At 41.6% G+C, this 17439-nt stretch overlaps 3 protein-coding genes across 3 annotated transcripts; all 3 read right to left on the bottom strand.

Annotated features, from left to right (window-relative positions):
- Positions 1-3720: 3720 nt before the first annotated feature.
- Positions 3721-4865, bottom strand: LOC117820530 (trace amine-associated receptor 13c-like). Its single transcript, XM_034694347.1, has 2 exons — positions 4693-4865; positions 3721-4608 (listed from the first exon to the last, which is right to left on the bottom strand). Exons 1-2 carry the CDS (start codon positions 4863-4865, stop codon positions 3789-3791), a joined length of 993 nt encoding a protein of 330 aa, XP_034550238.1. The 3' UTR covers positions 3721-3788.
- A 3080-nt stretch (positions 4866-7945) lies between these two features.
- On the bottom strand, positions 7946-9091 carry LOC117820537 (trace amine-associated receptor 13c-like). The gene is made up of 2 exons (XM_034694354.1): positions 8919-9091; positions 7946-8833 (listed from the first exon to the last, which is right to left on the bottom strand). Exons 1-2 carry the CDS (start codon positions 9089-9091, stop codon positions 8014-8016), a joined length of 993 nt encoding a protein of 330 aa, XP_034550245.1. The 3' UTR covers positions 7946-8013.
- A 1710-nt stretch (positions 9092-10801) lies between these two features.
- On the bottom strand, positions 10802-12215 carry LOC117820502 (trace amine-associated receptor 13c-like). The gene is made up of 2 exons (XM_034694303.1): positions 12043-12215; positions 10802-11871 (listed from the first exon to the last, which is right to left on the bottom strand). Exons 1-2 carry the CDS (start codon positions 12213-12215, stop codon positions 11052-11054), a joined length of 993 nt encoding a protein of 330 aa, XP_034550194.1. The 3' UTR covers positions 10802-11051.
- Between the last annotated feature and the right edge of the window lie 5224 nt (positions 12216-17439).

Below are 17439 nucleotides of genomic sequence, written 5' to 3'. Positions count from 1 at the left end.
GGCTAGAGCACACCATCAACATCACTGGAACTGCACTCTCCTGGCTGAAATCCTACCTCACTGACCGTCAACAGTTCATTTACACCAACAACTGCACCTCTAACATTGCTCCTCTGGCTCAAGGCGTCCCCCAGGGTTCGGTGCTTGGTCCCCTCCTGTTCATCATTTACTTGCTCCCCCTTGGTAACATCAACCGTCAGCATGGCCTTCATTTTCACTGCTACGCTGATGACATCCAGCTCTACAGTCATGGCCAAAAGTTTTGAGAATGACACAAATATTACATTTTCACAAAGTCTGCTGCTTCAGGGTTTTTAGGTGTTTTTGTCAGATGTTTCTATGGTATAATGAAATACAATTAGAAGCATTTCATAAGTATCAAAAGCTTTTATTGAGAATTACACAGAATTCATGCAATAAGTCAATATTTGCAGTGTTGACCCTTCTTTTTCAAGACCTCTGCAATTCTCCCTGGCATGCTGTCAATCAACTTCTGGACCAAATCCTGACTGATGGCAGTCCATTCTTGCATAATCAATGCTTGGAGTTTGTCAGAATTTGTGGGTTTTTGATTGTCCACCCGCCTCTTGAGGATTGACCACAAGTTCTCAATGGGATTAAGATCTGGGGAGTTTCCTGGCCAAGGGCCCAAAATCTTAATGTTTTGTTCCCCGAGCCATTTTGTTATGACTTTTGCTTTATGGCAAGGTGCTCCATCATGCTGGAAAAGGCATTCTTCATCACCAAACTGCCCTTGGATGGTTGGGAGAAGTTGCTCTGGGAGGACGTTCTGGTACCATTCTTTATTCATGGCTGTGTTTTTAGGCAAGATTGTGAGAGAGCCCACTCCCTTGACCGAAAAGCAACCCCACACATGAATGGTCTCAGGATGCTTCACTGTTGGCAAGAGACAGGACTGATGGTAGCGCTCACCTCGTCTTCTCCAAACAAGCCTTCCTCCAGATGCCCCAAACAATCAGGAAAGGGGATTCATCAGAGAAAATGACTTTACCCCAGTCCTCAGCAGTCCAGTCCCTGTACCTTCTGCAGAATATCAGTCTGTCCCTGATGTTTTTACTGGAGAGAAGTGGCTTCTTTGCTGCCCTCCTTGACACCAGGCCTTCCTCCAAAAGTCTTCGCCTCACTGTGCGTGCAGATGCACTCACACCTGCCTGCTGCCATTCCTGAGCAAGCTCTGCACTGGTGGTGGCCCGATCCCGCAGCTGTAACACCTTCAGGAGACGGTCCTGGTGCTTGCTAGACTTTCTTGGGCGCCCTGGAGCCTGTTTGGCAACAATTGAACCTCTCTCCTTGAAGTTCTTGATAATTGGATAGACGGTTGACTGAGGTGCAATCTTACTCGCTGCTATAAACTTCCCTGTTAGGCCCTTTTTGTGCAATGCAATGATGGCTGCACGTGTTTCCTTGCAGGTAACCATGGCTAACAGATGAGGAACAATGGTGTCATGCACCATCTTCCTTTTAAAGTGTCCAGTCACTCAATCATGACAGATTGATCGCCAGCCTTGTCCTCATCAACACCCACACCTGTGTTAATGTGTGTGACACCTGTGTGTCATTGAAATGATGTTAGCTGGTCCTTTTGTGGCAGGGCTGAAATGCAGTGGAAATGTGTTTTTGGTGATAAAGTTCATTTTCAAGGCAAAGAGGGACTTTGCAATTAATTGCAGTTGAGCTGATCACTCCTCATAACATTCTGGAGTATATGCAAATTACCATTATAAAAACTGAAACAGCAGACTTTGTGAAAATTAATAGTTGTGTCATTCTCAAAACTTTTGGCCATGACTGTATATTTCAACCAAATTCATAACCACTGTAACACACTCCACTATCACAAACTGCCTCTCTGAAATAAAAACATGCTCCAACTACTACTATCCGTCTCCCCACTATCATCTCTCTCTCTCTCTTCATCTCTCTCTATCCCTCTCTCCAACACGGTCTCAGCAGATGTGTGTCTAACATGAGTCTGGTCCTGCTGGAGGTTTCTGCCTGTTAAAGGAAGTTTGTCCTTGCCACTGTAACTTGCTAAATGCTGCAAAGTGCTCTGCTCATGGTGGATTAAGATGAGATCAGACTGAGTCCTGTCCTGGAAGATGGGACTGGATCTGATCCGGTCTTGATGTTGGGTCTTTGTTAATAATAGAATGAAAAAATCAAATGTTCTCTTATTCAAAGCTATGTTATGTGCAACCCTCAGCTTGTAAGGTTGCAGTCCCGCATCATCATTCGTCTGCTCTCATTCTTATTTGACCCTTGCATTAAAAACCTTGAGTCTTCCTGCATGTGGAGTCTCTCACTGCATATGTTTTATCTTCCTCATATGAAGCATAAACTTGTAGTGAGAGGATCAATGGACTGATTTAATAAATCATTCAATCAATCAATCAGACTTTATTTATAAAGCACTTTTTATACAATGACATTGTAACACAAAGTGCTGTACATAAAAACAACTTCAAACAGAATACATTTAAAAAAAGAAGGGTATATATATATATAAATATATTATTAAAAATGCACCCATCCTAGTCCCAACCCCAGCCCCAACTCCAAACCCACCCCTGAAACCTAAGGTTAAGAACACAGTATATGCAACAATAATAATAACAACAATAAAAAAAAAATTAATAAATAAATGAAAAATAAAAAAGAAGTTTCTGAACAAACTGAGGAAACTCTCTCATGATATCTTAATGAAAAACACTGGAGGAAAAATAAGATGTTAAAACTCAACACAGGAAGTTAAACTCACCAAAATAAAATAAATGACTAAGATAATAAAAAACTCAAATATTAAACCATTAAAGAAAATAAGATGCTATGCTTAAAATAAATGAATAAAATAAAATAAAAGTGATGAAAATTTGAACAAATAATAAATGAATTAATTAATAAATGAAATAAGGTGAAATAAAATATTTACATTACTTTAAATAAAACCTTGGGGTTGTATCTATCAGATGAAATTGATGACTAGATTTAGATTTAAGGTTTCCACCTAACAATCACAACAACAAATCTTTCAGAGTCACTGGGGCTGTCTTCATTTCATCATGAACCTGTTGCACAATCCTCCCACAGAGACTTTCTGTACTCACACACTGGAGAGTATTCCTGCAACTGCAGACAAAAACATGCACATGTTGTAGCACAAATGTTAAGAAAAGAAATGAACTTCTGCAGACATTTTCAACTATTTGACTTTATTATGAAATGTTTTACTTTCCTAAGGATCATGTACATCTGCAACACTCTCATCCTCTGTCATTATTCCAAAGATTTCAACTGAAGGCGGTGATTTAAATATTTTACGGTCAACTTTCTCAGGATATAAATAGCATAAAGCTCATACAGTAACAAATAAGATGCATATAAGTTTAACTCCCTAACAGAGAGACGTCTTGGTGCTTGGTGTGACTCAATGCAAAACATAATGACACAATTCAAACCTGATCTCTGTTGCACCTATTTTCCTCAGACCATTAACACAGGGACTCTTTTCCTCTCATCTGGAGGAGAACAGGAGTGTTGTGTTTCATATGAGACATGATGGTTCATGAAAGTATGCATGGCTCATCCTTCTTTGGAAAATTAATAATAATAATAATAATAATAATAATAATAATAATAATAATAATAATAATAATAATAATAATAATAATAATAAGTCACATGAAAGTCAGACTGGAAAAGAAAAAAGCATTGCTTTCATTTCATTATATTTCTACGTCCTTCGTACAGCTTAGACCTCCACAGTCCCTCTACAGGATGTTGGTCTCACAGGAGCCCGGCTGCAGGATCCGAAGAGTAACAATGAGTTTAAGAGATTTCCTGAACCAGGGGTAGAACAAGGCGTAAATCAGAGGGTTGATGCACGAGTTAAAATAGAACAGAAAGATCAAAAAAGACAAGTATGAAGCATTCAGCACATTTTCATCAACGAGGCTGATGATGTAATACGGACAGAAACAAATCACAAACACGACTACAAGAACACCCAGAGTCCTGGCTGCTTTCAGCTCTGACTTCTTTGCTCTCACAGTCATTGAAGACTTGAGTGTTACAGCTGTGACCACCTGAGAGCGCAGGGCACGAGCCTGAGACACAGCCACAACAAACACTCTCATATACAGAACTATGATGGCAGTAATGGGAGCAACAAACGTCACAACAAGGTCAAAAACTCCAGCGATGAAGGTAACGACGATCACACACTCTCCGTAGCATAAACGATACCTGCCCGGTTCAACAAGATCATCCATTAAGAGGAGGTTGCTGTAAAGGAAAGACAGGAACCAGCACAGACAGACGCAGACTGTAACTCTTCTCTCTGTGATCCTGCTGCTGTAACGCAGAGGGTCACAGATAGCAACATAACGGTCCACTGATATCAGAACCATTCCTCCGATAGAGACATTAGTAACAGCAACAGAAAAATCAATGAAAAGAGAACACATGAGGTCTCCGAAAACCCAGCAGGATGTTTGTCTAAAGATTTCCAACGGCACCAGCAGGAGGCCCACGAGGAAGTCAGAGACAGCCAGAGAGAGGAGGAGGATGTTGGTGGGAGTGTGGAGCTGCCTGCAGAGGAAGAGAAGACTTCATCGTATGTGATGTTGTTAATAAAACCAACAGTGAGTGTTAAAATGAGATGATAAACGTTACCTGAAGTGAGAGACTGCGATGATGACGAGCAGGTTGAGAGTCACAGTGAGCACAGAGACGAAGGACAGCAGAGTGTTCAGGATCACAGCTTCAGACCAGTGAGGTGTGGGCTTCCTGCAGGAGGAGTTGAGGAGCTGTGGAAAGCAGAGCTCTGCCCCGACCTCGGCCTCCATCCTCTGCAGAGAGCTGCATCTCCAGCAGCTTTTAGACCTGAGCTCTCTGAGTGCTGCTGATTTATCTGTGTCTGTCCTCACCTCAAGGGGGTAGAGGTCTACGTGATGTAATCACACTCAGGCCTGGTTTGACCTTGATGTGATCATGTGAGTGCAGGCCATGATCTCTTTTGGTTTATTCAGCCAGTTAAGGGATCTTTCATGTTATTCAAAGTTGCAGTTGCACACCATCAAACTGCAGAACAGCCTCTCAAAGTTTCATGCACTTCAACTTACTTCATTTTATTGCAACTTTTAATTTGAACCCCCAAAGATTCTCAAAAACACAGGTAGTACAATGCAGCAAGTGTTCCTCAAGACCATCCAATGAAGCACCATGTAGAAAATGTAGACATGTTGCATCATTGTGCGGCATTCCCAACATCATGACAGACTTGTTACTTCACGTCTTGAACAATGACTGATTAAAAAGAGTTTCTGGAGTCCCTGAGCTCCCTTGTCTCGTAGGTTCCTCTGGATCTCTGCTGCTGTGGACGTCCCAGACTCCAGCTGCTCCAACTACTACTATCCGTCTCCCCACTATCATCTCTCTCTCTCAGACGTTCTCCCTTCAGTGTTTCATGTTTACAGGAAACACACTTTATATTTCACATTACAGAGAGCTCGCGTCCTTCAGTGATCTCCCTCCCTGATATTATCTGACACAAGTTTGATCTGTGGATATAAGTTTTAATGTGATAGTTTCATCACGGGCAGCTTGGCCTGAGCTTTGACTGAGGTTATGTCGGATAATAACTGAGAGCCGGTCATGGCTTTACTCCACACTTTCTCATATACACAGGAAACACAAGCAGGTGATGAAGATGTGAAGAGAGAATCATTGAAAACATGACTGTCACTTTGCTCGGTGGCTTTTTTTACGTCTTCTGATGTTACTTTGGTTTTTACCTCCAGACGAACACGTTAGGACACGGTCTTGTTGTGTTTCCTCTACACTTTGGAGAAATGTGACGGTGAGACAAAGCTGATTAAATATTTGATGAACTTTAAGAAGCGCTTTTATCTTTTAATGACAGCTTATGTGCTGTGGGGGGGGGGGGGGGGCATCAAGACGGGCGAGGCCAGCAAGCTCAACAAGCTGGTAAAGAAGGCCCGCTCTGTGGTTGGCCTAGAACTGGACAGTCTGGAGTCAGTGGCTGAGAGGAGGATGATGGACAAACTGCAAGCCATCCTGGACAACCCCTCTCACCCTCTCCATGATGAGCTGTGGCTGATGGGGAGCTCGTTCAGTCAGCGCATCATTACACCACGGTGCAAGACTGAACGCTTCAGACGCTCCTTTGAGCCCACCGCCATCAGACTGTTAAACAGTAAAGAAGGCCACAGACTGCATCACGCTGACCCCCGACCCCCCCCATGAACAGATCCATACCATCCCTGTATTGTCTGTCACACTCATAGACTGTATAAAATATGGACGCAGTATCCGTGACGTCGCCCATCTGTTCCTGAGAGCTGTTTTGAAGGTGACATATTACGCTCTGTTCATCAACATATATTGGTCTAAGAGGTCCCCAAGGTCTTTAAAGTTTGTGCTCAAAAAAACAGGAGACCAAGCTCTTTAGTCTTGGCCATGGTTGAGTTTGGAGTCTGAGTGTTTGAGGCTGTGGACAGGTGTCTTTATACAGATAACCAGTTCAAACAGGAGCCATTAATACAGGTAACGAGTGGAGGACAGAAGAGCTTCTTAAAGAAGAAGTTACAGGTCTGTGAGAGACAGAAATCTTGCTTGTTTGTGGGTGACCAAATACTTATTTTCCACCATAATTTACAAATAAATTCTTTAAAAATCCTACAATGTGATTTCCTGGATTTATTTTCTCATTTTGTCTCTCATAGTTGAAGTGTACCTCTGATGAAAATGACAGACCTCTCTCATCTTTCTAAGTTGGAGAACTTGACACATCAGTGGCTGACTAAATACTTGTTTGCCCCACTGTAAGCTATAGTCTCATTTTGCTTTCAAACAGATCTCATTGTTGACTCGGAGACATGAATGAAACACTTTTGAGATCTCCTCTCTAAATTTATTTTCCTATTGGATCCTTGTTGATCTGAGTTCATACAAATCAAATGTTCTCTTATTCAAAGTGATGTTATGGACAAACCTCAGCTTGTAAGGTGGCACTACTGCCTTTGCATTTCTTCTCATTGCACATGTTTTATCTTCTTCATTCATAAATCAGACACATGTTATGAGAGGATCAATGGACTGATTCAGGACGTTGAATTAAATCTTGGCGTTGTATCTTTTATAATAAACCAGATGGAAGTGATGACTAGATTTAGATTTAAGGTTTCCACCTAACAATCACAACAACAAATCTTTCAGAGTCACTGGGGCTGTCTTCATTTCATCATGAACCTGTTGCACAATCCTCCCACAGAGACTTTCTGTACTCACACACTGGAGAGTATTCCTGCAACTGCAGACAAAAACATGCACATGTTGCATCACAAATGTTAAGAAAAGAAATGAACTTCTGCAGACATTTTCAACTATTTGACTTTATTATGAAATGTTTTACTTTCCTAAGGATCATGTACATCTGCAACACTCTCATCCTCTGTCATTATTCCAAAGATTTCAACTGAAGGCTGTGATTTAAATATTTTACGGTCAACTTTCTCGGGATATAAATAACATAAAGCTCATACAGTAACATATAAGATGCATATAAGTTTAACTCCCTAACACAGAGACGTCTTGGTGCTTGGTGTGACTCAATGCAAAACATAATGACACAATTCAAACCTGATCTCTGTTGCACATCTTTTCCTCAGACCATTAACACAGGGACTCTTTTCCTCTCACCTGGAGGAGAACAGGAGTGTTGTGTTTCATATGAGACATGATGGTTCATGAAAGTATGAATGGCTCATCCTTCTTTTGAAAATTAATAATAATAATAATAATAATAATAATAATAATAATAATAATAATAATAATAATAATAATAATAATAATAATAATAATAATAATAATAATAATAAGTCACATGAAAGTCAGACTGGAAAAGAAAAAAGCATTGCTTTCATTTCATTATATTTCTACGTCCTTCGTACAGCTTAGACCTCCACAGTCCCTCTACAGGATGTTGGTCTCACAGGAGCCCGGCTGCAGGATCCGAAGAGTAACAATGAGTTTAAGAGCGTTCCTGAACCAGGGGTAGAACAAGGCGTAAATCAGAGGGTTGATGCACGAGTTAATCAGGAACAGATAGATCACAAAAGACACAAATGAAGCATTCAGCAGATTTTCATCAACGAGGCTGACGATGTAATACGGACAGAAACAAATCACAAACACGACTACAAGAACACCCAGAGTCCTGGCTGCTTTCAGCTCTGACTTCTTTGCTCTCACAGTCATTGAAGACTTGAGTGTTACAGCTGTGACCACCTGAGAGCGCAGGGCACGAGCCTGAGACACAGCCACAACAAACACTCTCATATACAGAACTATGATGGCAGTAATGGGAGCAACAAACGTCACAACAAGGTCAAAAACTCCTGCGATGAAGGTAATGACGATCACACACTCTCCGTAGCATAAACGATACCTGCCCGGTTCAACAAGATCATCCATGAAGAGGAGGTTGCTGTAAAGGAAAGACAGGAACCAGCACAGACAGACGCAGACTGTAACTCTTCTCTCTGTGATCCTGCTGCTGTAACGCAGAGGGTCACAGATAGCAACATAACGGTCCACTGATATCAGAACCATTCCTCCGATAGAGGCAGAAGTGACGGTGAAAGAAACACCATATAATAGAGAACACAGGAGGTCACCGAAAACCCAGCAGGATGTCAGTCTGAGGATTTCCAACGGCACCAGCAGGAGGCCCACGAGGAAGTCAGAGACAGCCAGAGAGAGGAGGAGGATGTTGGTGGGAGTGTGGAGCTGCCTGCAGAGGAAGAGAAGACTTCATCGTATGTGATGTTGTTAATAAAACTCAACAGTGAGTGTTAAAATGAGATGATAAACGTTACCTGAAGTGAGAGACTGCGATGATGACGAGCAGGTTGAGAGTCACAGTGAGCACAGAGACGAAGGACAGCAGAGTGTTCAGGATCACAGCTTTAGACCAGTGAGGTGTGGGCTTCCTGCAGGAGGAGTTGAGGAGCTGTGGAAAGCAGAGCTCTGCCCCGACCTCGGCCTCCATCCTCTGCAGAGAGCTGCATCTTCAGCAGCTTTTAGACCTGAGCTCTCTGAGTGCTGCTGATTTATCTGTGTCTGTCCTCACCTCAAGGGGGTAGAGGTCTACATGATGTAATCACGCGCAGGCCTGGTTTGACCTTGATGTGATCATGTGAGTGCAGGCCATGATCTCTTTTGGTTTATTCAGCCAGTTAAGGGATCTTTCATGTTATTCAAAGTTGCAGTTGCACACCATCAAACTGCAGAACAGCCTCTCAAAGTTTCATGCACTTCAACTTACTTCATTTTATTGCAACTTTGAATTCTATCCCCCAAAGAATCAAGATTTTATTTCATCTCATTCTCATACATACGGGGGGTGCAATGCCACTCACACCTATGGTCTCTCAAAGCACTATGGGGGTTAGAGCCTTCAGTCATCAGGCCCCTCTCCTTTGGAATCACCTACCAGTCAGGGTCCAGGAGGCAGACGCCCTTTCTACTTTTAAGAGTAGGCTCCAAACATTTCCCTTTTGATAAAGTCAAAGTCTTCTTTATTGTTAAAAACTGCAGTATGCACCAGACATACAGAGAATTTGATAAATGACAACAACTGATAAACATAGGAAATACACACAAGACGAAGAGAATGGATGAAAAAGACCTAGCTAGAAAAAGATAAGCTAAAGTTAAAAGAAGTAAGCTAATAAATATAATGGTGGATAACTCTGTCCCTCAGTCTGCTGGTTCTGGCCTGGAGAATGCATATTCTCCTTCCTGATGGCAGCAGGCAGAAGAGGCTGTGAGACGGGTGGGAGGGCTCGCCTGCTATGCACAGGGCTTTTCGGGCGAGGCGGGAAGAGTAAATGTAAAAACTTATAGTTAGAGCTGGCTCAAGCTTGGACCAGCTCTTAGTTATGCTGCTATAGGCTTAAACTGACACACTGGGATCCTGTCTTCCCCTCTCTCTCCTCTCTCTGCCTGTCTCTCACTTTAACTCTTCCTGTCCCATTAAAGTTCCTAACCATAGATCTTTCTGGAGTCCCTGAGCTCCCTTGTCTCGTAGGTTCCTCTGGATCTCTGCTGCTGTGGACGTGGTCCAGACTCAAGCTGCTACAACTACTACTATCCATCTCCCCACTATCATCTCTCTCTCTCTTCATCTGCCTCTATCCCTCTCTCCAACACAGTCTCAGCAGATGAGTGTCTAACATGAGTCTGGTCCTGCTGGAGGTTTCTGCCTGTTAAAGGAAGTTTGTCCTTGCCACTCACACCTCAGGTTGCAGTGATTTCAACATTTTAAAGTCAACTTTCTTGGGATAGAAATAATCTAAAGCTCATACAGTAAAAAAAAAAGATTCATATAAGTTTACCTGCCTCACAGAGAGACGTCTTGGTGCTTGGTGTGACTCGAACCATAATGACACAATTCAAACATGGTGACTCTTTTCCTCTCACCTGGAGGAGAACAGGAGTTTTGTATTTCATATGAGACATGATGGTTCATGAAAGTATGCATGGCTCATCCTTCTTTGGAGAATTAAAGATTTCAGACGGTGCTTTGTTGTGTTTGGTTTGATCGTGTTCTCACATGATAACAACAAACAAGACTCTCCATTCCTGACATGCATGCTGAATTCAAAGTGACATGAAACAGGTGAACCGGTGCTTGCAGGGCTGCCTCATATTTTGAGGCCTTAGTCCTCATCGACCATTCCCCGTTAGTGCATGTCATTCCCTGCCTCTCTTCAGCTTTCTTATCTCATAAAGGATCCCTAGACAGAAAGAGTGAAGTGCTTGTCTCTTCAGTGAAGCTGTGTTTGAGAGAAAAAGGACACATGTACCCCTGGTATGATGAAACCACTTTAAATCCTGAATGTGAGGCTGGTTATTCACATGAAAGTCAGACTGGAAAAGAAAAAAGCATTGCTTTCATTTCATTATATTTCTACGTCCTTCGTACAGCTTAGACCTCCACAGTCCCTCTACAGGATGTTGGTCTCACAGGAGCCCGGCTGCAGGATCCGAAGAGTAACAATGAGTTTAAGAGATTTCCTGAACCAGGGGTAGAACAAGGCGTAAATCAGAGGGTTGATGCACGAGTTAATCAGGAACAGATAGATCACAAAAGACATAGATGAAGCATTCAGCACATTCTCATCTACAAGGCTGACGATGTAATACGGAGATAAACAAATCACAAACACGACTACAAGAACACCCAGAGTCCTGGCTGCTTTCAGCTCTGACTTCTTTGCTCTCACAGTCATTGAAGACTTGAGTGTTACAGCTGTGACCACCTGAGAGCGCAGGGCACGAGCCTGAGACACAGCCACAACAAACACTCTCATATACAGAACTATGATGGCAGTAATGGGAGCAAAAAACGTCACAACAAGGTCAAAAACTCCTGCGATGAAGTTAATGAAGATCCCACACTCTCCGTAGCATAAACGATACCTGCCCGGTTCAACAAGATCATCCATTAAGAGGAGGTTGCTGTAAAGGAGAGACAGGAACCAGCACAGACAGACACAGACTGTAACTCTTCTCTCTGTGATCCTGCTGCTGTAACGCAGAGGGTCACAGATAGCAACATAACGGTCCACTGATATCAGAACCATTCCTCCGATAGAGGCAGAAGTGACGGTGTAAGTAACATCATTGAACAGAGAACACATGAGGTCACCAAAAACCCAGCAGGATGTCTGTCTGAGGATTTCCACCGGCATCAGCAGGAAGCCCACGAGGAAGTCAGAGACAGCCAGAGAGAGGAGGAGGATGTTGGTGGGAGTGTGGAGCTGCCTGCAGAGGAAGAGGCAATCATTAAAACAACAGAGTCCACATTTCAAAGTGAGCATTATTACAACAAGTATGCAAAGATGGAGCATTATTCAGTTTGAGCTGCAAAGATTCATCTCAAAGTTCACATCTGCATTCATCGACCTTTAAACCACTTTAAAGAGAAGTCTGTGCCTGAAGTGAGAGACTGCGATGATGACGAGCAGGTTGAGAGTCACAGTGAGCACAGAGACGAAGGAGAGCAGAGTGTTCAGGATCACAGCTTCAGACCAGTGAGGTGTGGGCTTCCTGCAGGAGGAGTTGAGGAGCTGTGGAAAGCAGAGCTCTGCCCCGACCTCGGCCTCCATCCTCTGCAGAGAGCTGCATCTTCAGCAGCGTTTAGACCTGAGCTCTCTGAGTGCTGCTGATTTATCTGTGTCTGTCTTTACCTCAAGGGGGTAGAGGTCTACGTGATGTAATCACGCTCAGGCCTGGTTTGACCTTGATGTGAGTGCAGGCCAGCAGGAAAGGTGCTAGTATGGGGCCTTGTGTGAGCTCACCCCAGACAAACATGATCTCTTTTGGTTTATTCAGCCAGTTAAGGGATCCTTCACATTATTCAAAGTTGCAGCTGCAGAACAGCCTCTCAAAGTTTCATGCACTTCAATTTACATCAGTTTCTTGCAACTTTTAATTCTATCCCCCAAAGATTCAAGTCTTTTATTTGTCTCATTCTCATGTAGACGGGTGGTTACATAAAAGGGTTAAGGTTAGGGTGAGGATAGGGTTAGGGTTAGGGTTAGGGTTAGGGTTAGGGTTAGGGTGAGGGTGAGGATAGGGTTAGGGTTAGGGTTAGGGTTAGGTTTAGGATTAGGGTTAGGGTTAGGGTTAGGGTTAGGGTGAGGATTAGGGTTAGGGTTAGGATTAGGAATAGGGTTAGGATTAGGTTTAGGATTAGGGTTAGGGTGAGGGTTAGGGTTAGGGTTAGGATTAGGGTTAGGGTTAGGATTAGGAATAGGGTTAGGATTAGGTTTAGGATTAGGGTTAGGGTTAGGGTTAGGGTTAGGGTGAGGATTAGGATTAGGATTAGGGTTAGGGTTAGTGTTAGGGTTAGGATTAGGGTTAGAGTTAGAGTTAGGATTAGGGTTAGGATTAGGGTTAGGGTTAGGGTTAGGGTTAGGGTAAGGATTAGGATTAGGGTTAGGGTTAGTGTTAGGGTTAGGATTAGGGTTAGGGTTAGGGTTAGGGTTAGGATTAGGGTTAGGATTAGGGTTAGGGTTAGGGTGAGGATAGGGTTAGGGTTAGGATTAGGGTAAGGGTTAGGATTAGGGTTAGGATTAGGGTTAGGGTTAGGGTTAGGATTAGGGTTAGGGTTAGGGTGAGGATAAGGGTTAGCGTTAGGATTAGGGTTAGGGTTAGGATTAGGGTTAGGATTAGGGTTAGGGTTAGGGTTAGGGTGAGGATAGGGTTAGGGTTAGGGTAAGGGTTAGGATTAGGGTTAGGGTTAGGATTAGGATTAGGGTAAGGGTTAGGATTAGGGTTAGGGTTAGGGTGAGGATAAGGGTAAGGGTTAGGGTGAGGGTTAGGCTTAGGGTTAGGATTAGGGTTAGGATTAGGGTAAGGGTTAGGATTAGGGTTAGGATTAGGGTTAGGATTAGGGTTAGGGTTAGGATAAGGGTAAGGGTTAGGGTTAGGATTAGGGTTAGCGTTAGGATTAGGGTTAGGGTTAGGATTAGGGTTAGGGTTAGGGTTAGGGTTAGCGTTAGGGTTAGGGTTAGGGTTAGGATTAGGGTTAGGGTTAGCGTTAGGGTTAGGGTTAGGGTTAGGATGAGGGTTAGCGTTAGGGTTAGGATGAGGGTTAGCGTTAGGGTTAGGGTTAGGATGAGGGTTAGCGTTAGGGTTAGGGTTAGGATGAGGGTTAGCGTTAGGGTTTGGATTAGGGTTATGATTAAGGAACCAACCAACCGAACTCAAGCAAACAGAACCAGAATTGGCTGATCTGATTTCTCCTCTCAGTGAGTATTTGCCCGGTCTTTGAGAAGAACCCTAACCTAAACCCTCTCAGAAGGAACAGGTGAAGCCACGATACACAGCCTCCCCTCCATCACCTGTATCCTATATCCTCACATGTGATTGGCCGCATGGCCGCCATGCTGACCAATCAAAACAAAGTTCTGCTGTGAGCAGAGCTGGGGCTGATCGACTCTCAGAGCCGCAGCTTTTGATCATGACACATCACTAATGTGCTTAATCTGTGTTACAATTATGAGGGGGTCCTTATACAAGTTTCTCACCTGTAAGGGGTCCCTGGCCACTTGAGAACCCTTGAGGTAGGGGTTCTGGGGGGTAGGTGGGGACAACACAAGCTAACGGGTAAAGGCCTTGAGGAAAAGATGCGTTTTGACTGCTGTTTAAAAACCGTCCAGGGTTGGGGTGCTGTGGATGTCGGGAGGCTCTGTCTCCAAAAGTCCACAGCTTAGTCCGGGGAATGGAGAGGAGACCCAGGTCAGAAGACTGTAGGTTTCCAGGGTGGAGTGTGTTGGTGGAGGAGGTGAGCCAGGTATTGGGGGGCGAGGACATGCAGGGATTTGTAGGTGAGGAGGAGGAGCTGTATAGGTGATGCGGTACTATACAGGGAGCCAGTGGAGGTGAATGAGAGTGGGGGTGCTGCCAGGGCTTAGTGTGCGTGAGAACCCTGGCAGCTGAGTTCTGCACGTATTGGAGTCTGTCCAGGGCATTGCTGGGTCCCCCGAACAGGACTCCATTGCAGTAATCCAGCCGGGAGGTAATGAAAGCATGGATGAGGGTCTGGGCAACTGAATCTGAAAGAGATGGACGCAGACGGGAGATGTTCTTCAGGTGGTAGAAGGCCGACTTGGTGACTGATTTGATGTGTGACTGGAAGGAGAGGGTGGAGTCAAGAATGACACCCAGGTTGATGGGGAGATGGAACAGCCATCCACATTGAGGAGGTAGATCTCCAACATGCAACAAGTGTTCATCAAGGCCATGCAATGAAACACTCAAGCACATGTCAGCATTTGAACATGTGAAAATGGTGAACATGACAGACATGACCAGAAGAAAACTGGGTAAAAGATATGTAGACAGAGAGGGAAGCAGGATCCTGGAGAAGAGGCGTCCAGTGAAAGTGATGTCAGTGAGCGACAGGGAGAACTCGGAGCCAACATGAGCGACGACGAGCAGCAGATTCAGTGCAGAGAGACACTCCACATCACACTGATTTACACAAAGTGACACAAGTCTTTGATACAAATACATCTTCATTTCTACCTGTAAAGAATGTGTGCTTATGCCACCTTTGGGTCAGTGTTTTTGGAAGGTGGACGAGAAGATACAGAGGATGCACTAAATACTTTATTCAGTTTTTGCAAATGGAAACCAAAATTTCCAGGGGGCTTTACTGTGGACCAGGACTGCAGAGAAGCCTCCTCATGCAGTCAGTCGATACCTCATTGTTAGGCTGTACAAACAGACACCAAAGGTCAAACCTGATCCTGTCTCAACAACAACAACAACAGAAACTTTCTGTTCAGCAATGGTTGCATCACATGTTGATGTTTGCAGGCTGCATCGTGAGGCTTGTTTTTCTTCACACCTCTGATTGATGAAACCTCTGAGGCCGAGTCGACATCATCGCCTGACGCTGATCAGTGCAGGTGTGAACAACCATCCTGTCTGCAGGGGTTCAACACGCCGCCATTAGATCAGCTAACGGGCTGCAAAACAGGCTTCACAGAGAGTCATCTCATGGGACTCACCTGTGTGTGTGTGTGTGTGTGTTTGTGTGTGTGTGTGTGTGTGTGTGTGTGTGTGTGTGTGTGTGTGTGTGTGTGTGTGTGTGTGTGTGTGTGTGTGTGTGTGTTTGTGTTACAGGTGATGAGGAACATTTAGGAATACGTTAGGATGATTGACTGATCAAGTGACATCTTTGTGAGGAAGTTTGTAAAGTGTTGCACACTGAAAATACAATTCTCCACATATAACTCCAAAACGTCATAAAAATGTAGAGTGAATTTTTAAAAGTCCATTTTTTTAATCACATTTAGAGGAATATTTGTGATCTTCTTCACATTTAATTATTAAAAAGTTAAGAATCACTGTTAAATCCAAATGCTAAATGTAAATATAAATGTTAAATGTTAAATCTAAAGGTCATATAGGCTATAAAGAGATTTATGTGCTTCATGCTGAGCGTGTATCACTTTATGAAGCTTTAATTTTGTATTTCCGCTCAGTGGCAGTGTGAATTTACATATGGTTAAATATTAAGGATCGCAGAGCAACATTTAACATTTCAATTTAACATTTATTTATATCTAACATTTATATTTATATCTAACATTTAGAATTAACATTTACATGTTGATTTAACATTTAGATATAACATTTACATTTAACATGTTGGTTTAACATTTAACATGTAGATTTAACATTTACATTTTAACATATCTATTTATAAATAACATTTATATTTGTATCTTACATTTATATTAACATTTACATGTTGATTTAACATTTATATTTATATCTTACATTTAGATATAACATTTACATTTAACATTTAACATGTTGATTTAACATTAAACATGTAGATTTAACATTTAACATGTAGATTTAACATTTAACATTTCTATTTGTTTCTAACATTTATATCTATATTTAACATTTAGATTAAACATTTAACATTAAGATTTACCAATCAACATTTATATTTAACATTTAGATTTGGATTTTACATTTATATTTAACATTTAACAATTATGTTTAACATTCAGAATACACCTTTATATTTAACATTTAACAGTTATGTTTAACATTCAGAATACACATTTATATTAACATTTAACAATTTTATTTATATATAACATTTATAGTTAAAATTCAGATTAAACATTTCTATTTAACATTTAAAATTTGTATTTAACATTAACAATTATATTGATATACAAAATGTATGTTTAACATTCAGATTAAAACCTTTTTTTCATTTATATTAAAGATTATATTTAAACATTTATATTTAACATTTAACATTTATATTTAACATTATATTTAACAATCAGATTAAACATTTATATTTTACATTTAACCATAATATTTATATTTAACATTATATTTAACATTCAGATTAAACATTTATATTTTACATTTAACCATAATATTTATATTTAACATTTATATTTAACATTCAGATTAAACATTTATATTTAACATTTAACTATAATATTTAAATTTAAAATTTATGTTTAACATTCAGATTAAAACTTGTCTATTTAACATTTATATTTACATTTAACAATTATATTTATATTTAACATTTATGTTTAACATTCAGATTAAAACTTTTTAACATTTAGATTTAACATTTAGATTAGACAATTATATTTATATTTAGCATTTGGATTTAACATTGATTTTAACTTGATATGTTTTCACAACAAAATTAAATGTGAAGATCACATATATTCCTCTAAATGTGATTCTAAAAAAGTGACTTTTAAAAATTCACTCTTAATCTTTTTGACATTTTGGAGCTAAATGTGAAGAATTGAAGCAGTTTTATTTTCA

The sequence above is a fragment of the Notolabrus celidotus genome, chromosome 10 (assembly GCF_009762535.1).
Source record: "Notolabrus celidotus isolate fNotCel1 chromosome 10, fNotCel1.pri, whole genome shotgun sequence".
NCBI lineage: Eukaryota > Metazoa > Chordata > Actinopteri > Labriformes > Labridae > Notolabrus > Notolabrus celidotus.
The sequence above is the reverse complement of the archived record's forward strand: the minus strand, read 5'-3'. Positions and strand labels throughout refer to the sequence as shown.